The following is a 9,165-nucleotide window of genomic DNA, read 5'->3' on the forward strand; positions in this document are numbered from 1 at the left end:
CCGATGTCCGATATTCAGATTTAAGGCCGATACCGATAGGGGGCCGATTATATCGTGCATCCCTAAGATAAACATCAGCAGGGGTCAGTTGGGCCCTGTACCGGGCCATCTGGGCTTAAGGGGTTTTTAATCTGAAACGTGTTTTAAAAGAAGAATCTTTGCTGCAGTTTATTGAGTCATTTCATTTGTTCTATTGTAGAAGGTAAAAACAATGGAGGCTCCAAGCGCTACAACCGGAAGCGGGAGCCCTCCTTCCCCAAAGCGGAGAGCTTCCCTGGCCCTCGCCGCACCAATTCACAGAAAAGCAAGAATTTCGACAAGAGACCCCCCCAGAGAGGAGGAGGCAGACAGTATGGAGTCACAGGCGGAGGACGCCGTGAGGAGGTTGGTGTTCTGGTTGAACCTGAGGCTCTAAATGGCTTCCAGAGTCTCCAGGTTCCTCTCTGTTAGCATGTTGCTCTGTAGCACCGTCTCTGAGAGTCCCCCCCCCCTGCAGGTAGCAGAGACCCGCCGGGCCGAGTTCAGCCCGGCTCAGTTTGCTGGACCCAAAAAGATCAGCCTGAATCACCTGCTGAACTTCACCTTCGAGCCCCGCGGAGGAACCGACGGCGTCGGAGACGGCGGCCATTCTTACTGGGGCCGCAGAAACAAGTGGGGCCACAAGAACAAGCCGTTCAACAAGGAGCTGTTCCTCCAGGCAAAGTGAGGAGGACGAGGGTGGAGGAGGGTGGAGTCTGCTTCCATTGCCCTACAGCATTCTGAACATCTGTTTTTGTTCCAGCTGCCAGTTTGTGGTGACGGACGACCAGGACTACAAGGCCCACTTCACCGATCCAGACACTCTGGTCAACTGGGACTGCGTGCAGCAGGTGGTGAGTATCAGCCTCCTTCACTCTGCCACCGGGTCTGCATCCAACTAAGGACCGTCCTTCCTGCAGCGCATCTACAGCCACGAGGTGCCGTCCTGCCCCATCTGCCTCTACCCGCCGGTGGCGGCTCGCATCACGCGCTGCGGACACATCTTCTGCTGGCCCTGCATGCTTCACTACCTGTCCCTCAGCGACAAGACCTGGTCCAAGTGTCCCATCTGCTACGAGGCTGTCCACACCGCCGACCTCAAGAGGTGACGCTCCCACACCCTGTGTGTGATTCTGTGTTCCTGTCTAGCTCTCTGAGTGAGGACCATTTTACCAATTTCACCGTCAGATTGAGGATCAGTTGTTGCAAAGAGACGTTTTGTTGGTCCTCAGAAGAAAATGTTGTGAGGAACAAAAAGCTATTTTGCTAATGGTTAGGTTCAGCGCTAAGGTGTCATTTGGGTTAGGATTAAGGGCTGGTTCTCCTCCTGCAGCAGTGTGACGCAAATATTTTTGATTTATGTCCAATATTGAAGCGTGGTCTGTGCTATGTTATTCCACGCCACAACGCCAGAGGGCCAATCAGGAACTAGCTGTGGGTCTAGATACGGCCGAGGCGGTGAGGAAGTGGAGGCAAGTCTGTGCGACGACGGAGGGACATGAGGGCCAAAAAGAGCGGGGGTCCAGGTGGAAAAAGGGTTCCAGCGTTTTTACACACCTCGCTCTGCTAGCTGCTCCATCTTCACACGTCGTTTTCCACAATGGCGGTCAGACAAACAAAACAAACTGCTAAGGTACCAAACAGGAAATACGCATAGAGTAGCGGATGTAGATTGGACCAATCAGAGGCCTCCTGTCTGCGGTCTCCTACAATTTAGAAGAGGTGCAGCAGAGTGTCTGCGGAAAGGGGCGGGACGTCTCTGCGTTCACTGAGACAGCTACGCAGACGGCCTGATTTCGAAGTATAAATCAGCCTTTAGGGTGAGGTGTGCATCGGTAACGGTTCGGGTTCGGCCATAGAAACAACACATGGTCCTCACTATGATTAGCAGAACGAATATGTGTGGGTGTGTTTGGGGTGGAGAGTGGGGCACGTCCAGACGGCGTCAGTGATGGCTGCCTTTGTTTTAGTGTGGTCGCTATGGAAACCAAGCAATATGCAGTTGGGGATGAGGTCACCATGCGTCTGATGAGGAGAGAGAAGGGAGCGCTGGTGGCCATGCCGAGCCGCCAGTGGGTGAAGGTGGAGGAGCCGGTTCGCTTTGGAGGTGAGGAGACCGGCGGGCGGGGGGGGGCTACCGTCAGAAGCTCTTCTGACCGTCGGGTAGATCAGATGGTGGATTATCCGAGGAAGATGACGATGGCGTTCTCTCCTCAGACGCTGCTCTCAGTCCGTACTCCAAGCTGCTGCTGACGTCTCCTTCCCAGGCCTTAAATCTGGTCTCGGAGGAGAAGGGCATCCTGCAGGCCCAGCTGAGCCTGGAGGAGGAGTCTGAAGGCTGCTTCATCCAGAGCGCCCTCTGTCTGCTGCAGGTAGGACTGCATCATGAAAGAGCCGACCTAAGAGCCCGGGTAGAGGAGCTGAGGGCGGCGAGGACCTAACTGTTGGTCTGCTGGTGTTTTATTAAAGGAGCAGGAGGAAACGCTGCTGAAGCAGCAGGGGGTGAAACCAGACGACCCCGACCTGTCCCCTCTGACGCCGACGGCTCCTCCGTCCCCAGTGGACGAGGTGGTGATTACCGCCGTCAGTGCCAAGGTGAGTGCAGACTCTAGCTCTCAGGGAGGCGGAGCCAGATCCGCCAGCTCTAACTCCGCCTCCCTTTCCTCCTCCAGCCCGTGCTGCAGTATTCCTCAGCTTTCGATGACGAGGTGGAGGAGGAAAAGGAGGAGACTGATGACAAGGAGGACATGGCCGCCGAGCCGCCGGGACCCCCTGATGCCGTCCTGGAGAGCGTCCAGGAGGAGCCCCAGGCGGAGGAGGAGAGCCCGGCCAAGCAAGCGGAGCCGAGCCGTTCCTCTGCTGTGGTAGTGAACGGACCGTACTACTACTTCTACCAAGGTGGGTCTGCTTCCCCAGCAGGCAGAGAACCGTTAGCTTTAGCCGTTAGCGTTCTGCTCCAGCAACCATGCTAGTTTAGCTCCAAACTGAGGTGTTCCAGCCTCTGATTGGTCGCAGTAGCAGGAAGTTGAGCTCGGTTTGACGTGCTTTCTCCTCCAGCCGTCGACTGCCAGCAGATGTTCCTGCATCCCGTGAACGTGCGCTGCCTCCTGCGGGAGTACGGCAGCCTGGAGGCCTGCCCCGACTCCATCACCGCCACGGTGGTGGAGATCGTAGGACACACCGTCACCGAGGTCAGCAGACGCTCAGGAACACAGGGAGCCGCTCTCCGCCTGTTCGCTGATGACCTCTGGTTGATTTTTTCCAGGAGATCCGCCGCCGGCACCGCTACCTGGCTCACCTGCCGCTCACCTGCGAGTTCAGCATCTGCGAGCTGGCCCTGCAGCCGCCCGTCCTGTCCAGAGAGACCCTGGACACGTTCGCAGGTTGGAACGCTGCACTCTGCTCTCATGTTGAAGGTTTTCTGGGCGGGTTTCCTCAACCTGTTGCTTCGCCTTTCAGACGACTTGGAGAAGAGGAGGCGTCTGAGGCAGAAGAAGGCGAGGGAGGAGAAGCGCCGCGAGAGGAGGATAGAAATAGAGGAGAACAGGAAGCAGGGCAGATGTGAGTAAAGCGTCTCTGAGCTAAACTGGAAGCAGACGGCGTTCTTCCTCCTCATCGCTCCGCTCTGTCTGTCCCGTCAGATCCGGAGGTCCACATCGGACTGGAGAACCTTCATCACTTCCCAGCCTTTGGTTCTCCTCCGCTCTACGGCAGCCCGCCGGCGCAGACGGACATTTCTCTAGCCCCTCCATCCCCCCTCAGCAGCAGCCCCACCTCTGGTACCAGCAGCTTTTTCTCCTCAGAACTTCTGAAAACGCCTCTTTGTTCTTATGTCGCTCCTGCTCTGTTGCAGACGGGCTGAGGTTCCCGAGCCTCAGCGTGAGCCAGCCTCCTGTGGGGAGCCTGGAGGACGAGTCGCTCTGCATGTCCTTCGCTCAGGTACGGAGCCAGCATGGTGCTCAGCAGTTAGCACGACCCGTCCTGGTCTGCCTGTTAACTCCCTGCTCTCTGTCCAGATGCTGAGGGATGGGAAAGCCAGAGCTGATGCTGGACCCCGGACCGCCTCAAAGAAAGGTACTGCTGGCTCTGAACCTGGGGAGGTAGACGTCTCCTCCAGACGTAGCTGAATCATTAGCCTCATTTATGCTAGCCTTTTGAAACCGTGCCGAGAAGGATAACCGAGATAACCGTTGATTTTTTTAACTGCTATGTTCACATCTATTTGAGCTGGGAAAAAAGCTTCTGCTGCTTCATTTCTGCTGCTCGTCCTCATTAAGGTCAGACGTCCATTAAAGTCCAGATGTTTCTGCTGCTCCTGTGTTCAACGCCAGAGAGCAGCTTTGCTATATTAGCTGTGATCAGTGAATAAATAATAGTTTGAATATGTTTTTAAATGACAAATTCTACCTAAAAACATGGTCTGTGCAGTCAGTTCATATTTGCTACTTTTTTCTTATTTTTGTATGGTTTAGTTTTGTAAATTTGCGTGTTTATTCTCGTAAATATGCCATTTTATGATGCTTGTACCAGTTTAGTTCAGATGCGCGGCTGAAGCATCTTTGCTGCTCTAGCTGCGTGGTGTGAAAAGTGGCTCTGATGCGCGGTGGGCGGAGCTACCCTATCCTTTCTCTGCCTGGAACAATGGCAGCTATATTAGCTGTGATAAGTGGGTAGAAAGTAGTTAGAATCTATGTTGAAGTGAGAAAGTCCTCCTGAAAACATGGTCTGTGCAGTCAGTTCATCCAGATTACCATCCTGCCTTATTTCTCTGTGGGAGCCGCTGACTCCCTGCCAGCTCCCAGATCAGCTGCTCTGATTGGTTGATGCGGCGCATCCAGCAGAAAAAGTTAAATTTTCCAACGCCACCAACAAAATCAGCTGAATGAGGGATTGCTGAAGAGTCAATGAGTCGATGCAATCAGCTGGTTTTCCTTAGATAGAAACTTTGAATCAATCTGACTGGATTGCAGCTGAATTAAAAATTGAATTGAAATTAAATATGATTCAAGAAATTGAAAGAAACCAACTTCAGGTGTCTAGAGAAGGGGGGTCCAAGTCCAGTCCTCCAGAGCTACCATCCTGTAACTTTTAGATGCATCTCTTCTCTAACAAACATGAATCAATCTCCTCATTGAGCCCAGCAGAGGGAAGCTAAACAGCCACTCATTTGATTGAGGTGTGTTAAAAATGGGGTGCATCAAAAGGTTGCAGAATAGTAGCTCTTCAGGACTGGACTTGATCACAGCTGGTCTAGAGAATCCTAGAGAGCAGCAGTACCGTAGATCACCACTAGGAGGCGAGGAACCACGCTAGCGTGGTATGTAAAAGCTCGTAAGGAACCGAGCTTGGATCAGTTAACCGTGCTGAGTTCGGTTCCGTACGAGCGTTTGCACACCAGGCTAGCACGGTTAGCATGAGTCCGAACTGATCGGTTTCAGGAGGTTAGTGTAAACGGGGCTAGGGGAACCGCCTCTCTGCTGCAACAGCAGAGACAGGAACCAGAACCCCGTATCAAAGGGCGGTGCTGGTTGATGATCATTAAATGAAATATATAACTGTAGTTTGGGTTCAGTTGGAAATGATAGAATCCTTTATTTTAGTTCATTATGTCTATTCAGTGTTGATCTTTCTCCTACCACCTGGATCAAAGCATTACCTAATATGGAAATGATGCGATACCGCCACCTAGCAGCTTCTAGGCCCCAATCATAAATATTTCCATATGTATTTGGAGGCGGCGTCCATCTTGGATAGGGCAGTTTCTGTGTCCCATGTTTGAATACACATTGATGTAGTGGTTTGGTTTTATTTACATAAAGAAAATAGGAATTTCAGCCTTTTTGTGAGATCAAAACCAAAAAAAGAAAAAAAAAGCTTTGGGTTAAATCAGATCCCATCCGTGGTTAACGGTGAGAGGCTATGGGGGAGGGGTACAGTTCATGATGACTTGTTTAGACCAGCTTCACCATTAAAACCTCAGAACAGAACCCTCCTATACCTCCCTGCACCAGTTTGAGGGTCCTGAATATAATAATGCTGCCACCGCCGTGCTTTAAAAGGAAGATGTTTAAAAAGCAAAAAAAAATGCTTCAGCTGGTTTATACTGGGATCACACTGCAAAAAAAATTCAATCTAAATAAGTCATTTTCGCTTTAAATAAGTTCATATTCTATTGAATTGAGGAGGGAAATGAGACGGTTTGCCGATGGAACAAGACAGTTACTTTGTCTTTTTTTTTAGTGCAAATTATCTAATTATCTCATTTTAAGAGTAAAACATCTTATTTACCTACTCAAATTAGGGTTAAAAACACTTAATTTAAGATATATTTACTTATTTCTGGATGAAATCTGATGGTTCCATGTCTACTGAGGGCGTCCTGGTCCAGGTTCTGGGGCCGTTCTCTGCTTCCTGATCAACTTCACTGTTTCTGTGGTTTTCAGAGCATCTGCTGGCCCCCCCGGCAGCAGACAGCGACGGTGAGAGCGACGGGTCTGATCGGGTTCCTGTGCCCAGCTTCCAGAACTCCTTCAGCCAGGCTTTTGAGAAGGCCCTCCTGCAGCTGGACAGCGGCCCTGCTGCCCCCCCCCAGCCTGCAGTGGAACCAGGTCAGAAACGGTCAAACCCACTGGTCTCTATTTATTCACTGGATTGCTGATTGGCCAAGAAAAAGTGAATCCGTCATGTTGGTACTCCCCACTCCCACAGAGACGCGCACTAAAAATGCCTCCCTGTGCAGCATTTGACTGTAAAAAAAAAAAAAAAAAAAAAGCAGTTTTCTGGCTGCAGGAAGACGATCCACGGGAAATTTCACAGTCAGTGGATGAAATAACCTAGAAAAAAAATAAAAAATGATAAAATATATATATATATATATAAATTAAGTGTGTTTATGTGTAGGTATGTTGCATGCATTACCAGACGTTTAAGTTGTAATGACCATAACTATGTCATAAATCCATTTCTATCACATGTTCATCATCAATTTAGCACTTTGGGTTTATTTTTAATATTCTGCTCTATTAACATGATGGATTTATATAATATTTTATATTACATGATTTATAGGCTTCATTGACATCATAATGACTCTGCAACATGATGGGCCTATTTATTTATTCTAAGTTAAAGTTCATCTACTGATGCTATGAAACAGCCGTTCTGTGTCAAAGTGATGAATTTATCTTTATTTTAAAAGTCTTAAGTCCCTGAAAATGAGAACATCATGGTTTTTCGATGCTGTAGAGCACAGATTGTTTACATTGCAACAGAGTAGGGAGTACCAATATGGCGGCCGGTGGCTTCACTTCAACCCCGTCCTACTAACGGGCAATCCAGTGAATAGAGATCAGTGGTCAAAACGCGTAGAGTTCTAATCCGATAGCGGCTCATCTGAACTGTTTCCTGTCTCGTTTCAGACGAGAAAGGAGGAAAGAAGAAGAAGAAGAAGCAGAAACTGCTGTTCAGTACATCCATGGTTCACACCAAGTAGAACACAGCTTGCTAGATTTGTTTTGTCCCCTTCCAGCTTTCAGAGTGGGTTCCACCGTGAAGCCAAAGGTCCCGCATCCTCAGACCGATGATGCGCATCATTCAGGGTCACCTGCAGACCCGATGCCACGTTAACCACTAACATAGATCCAGCTTCTTCGTCTCCTCCATGACTCCGCCCACAGCTTCCAGGACGCATTAACAGCTGAAGGTGCTTCATACCACAGTAGCAGTCAGCCAGCTGCATGTGTGATGCACCTGAAATCATTCTGACAATCTACGTCACTAATAAACCTTCATGCTTAGCTGGAGCTGTTAGCATTTTACTGATCGCTAGACATCTAGCCCCGCCATGAGAAATCTATTATTTCACCTCAGAAAACAGTATTGTCGACTAAAAAAAACGTTCTGGTTGCTCTCTGAAACATCTTAAACATGCACTTTCTTTCATTCAGCTAATCACGCTTTATTTTCTGATTGGGAATGTTTACTTTGACTTTATCCCCAGTTTGTTGGTTTTTGGCCCTTTTTTCTTTTTGAGTGTTTTAGGTTGTGTGGAGCTGGAGGTTGAACTCTTGCTTTGAAACGTAAAGAAAAAAAGTGGATTGGATATTTTAGTTTGAGGGTTCTTCAATTCACTTGTATTTTTGAGCAGGTTTATGGGCTGATGGCATAATTAGTATGTTGAAACAAATAAAGATTTATGCACAAATGTTCGGATTCATTCATGGGTGTAGTTTCTGCTTTGCTCCACATGGTGGCAGTGTTACGCTGCCTTAAACGGATCTTAAGTTGGAATTTTTTTTAAATTATCTTTAATAGAAATTGTTTGTTTTTTTGTTTTTTTTTATCATTTTTCTCCAGAAAGCTTAAATATATTTATAGCTTCATGTGAGGAGTTGGTGTTTCATGTTTAAGGTTTGTTTAGACTTTGATGTCTGTCAAGTTATTCATTTCTAGCATATAATAAAAAAACGGAAGTACAATGAAAACAATTATGCAAACTCTTTTGACATTTACTGAATCATATTTATTTAGTTTAACAATTGTTTTTTTTGTCCTACCCTGCTAACATGAAACCATTGTGTTAAAGTGACAAAAGGTGATTAAGTAAATGCCAAAAACGGTTGTATTATTTTTTTTCAGTGTAAGAAACAAACCCATAGGGTTAGGATCACTTGATGGTGAGTCCTTCCTGCTATGTTGAGGTATATATAGATATAGCGATCTATTTATAGATCTATATATGGGTCTAGAGAGAGAGAAAATAAAAAATGAACTTAATTGATCTCAAAAAGGAGAAATCCACCTCTACATTTAACCCATTCCCCTTGGGGAGCAGTGTGGGCTCAAAGGTCTTGCTCAGAGTTCAGGCTGTGGGGATAGAAGGACGGGGTACTTTATACAAATATATAAAGTATAAATATATACTGCTACATATTGTTACTCAGTGGCGCAGTGGGTAACACTGCTGCCTTGCAGCAAGAAGGCTCCAGGACAGCACCAACAGTCGGGGACCTGTGAGGCGTCTGTTTTTCAAACTAGAGACTCTAATGTACTTATCTTCTTGCTCAGTTGGGCAACGCGGCCTCCCACTTCTTTTTCTACTCTGGTTAGAGCCTGTTTGTGCTGTCCTCTGAAGGGAGTAGTACACAC

The 9,165-nt window shown here is 48.1% G+C and overlaps 1 protein-coding gene across 1 annotated transcript in view; it reads left to right on the forward strand.

The window, feature by feature from the left end:
• The window catches only part of rnf10 (ring finger protein 10), an 11,636-nt gene extending 3,415 nt beyond the window's left edge, over positions 1–8,221 (forward strand). The window contains exons 2-17 of the mRNA XM_015374586.1: positions 200–384; positions 497–702; positions 782–872; positions 939–1,123; positions 1,989–2,125; positions 2,236–2,390; positions 2,488–2,613; positions 2,691–2,916; positions 3,076–3,209; positions 3,284–3,401; positions 3,478–3,579; positions 3,660–3,797; positions 3,872–3,957; positions 4,035–4,092; positions 6,462–6,626; positions 7,437–8,221. Coding sequence (XP_015230072.1) covers positions 200–384; positions 497–702; positions 782–872; positions 939–1,123; positions 1,989–2,125; positions 2,236–2,390; positions 2,488–2,613; positions 2,691–2,916; positions 3,076–3,209; positions 3,284–3,401; positions 3,478–3,579; positions 3,660–3,797; positions 3,872–3,957; positions 4,035–4,092; positions 6,462–6,626; positions 7,437–7,510 — 2,186 coding nt within the window. The 3' untranslated portion in view covers positions 7,511–8,221. The remainder of the gene's footprint in view (positions 1–199; positions 385–496; positions 703–781; positions 873–938; positions 1,124–1,988; positions 2,126–2,235; positions 2,391–2,487; positions 2,614–2,690; positions 2,917–3,075; positions 3,210–3,283; positions 3,402–3,477; positions 3,580–3,659; positions 3,798–3,871; positions 3,958–4,034; positions 4,093–6,461; positions 6,627–7,436) is intronic.
• Positions 8,222–9,165: the final 944 nt, after the last annotated feature.

Source organism: Cyprinodon variegatus, unplaced genomic scaffold (assembly GCF_000732505.1).
Source record: "Cyprinodon variegatus isolate N-32 unplaced genomic scaffold, C_variegatus-1.0 Scaffold105, whole genome shotgun sequence".
NCBI lineage: Eukaryota > Metazoa > Chordata > Actinopteri > Cyprinodontiformes > Cyprinodontidae > Cyprinodon > Cyprinodon variegatus.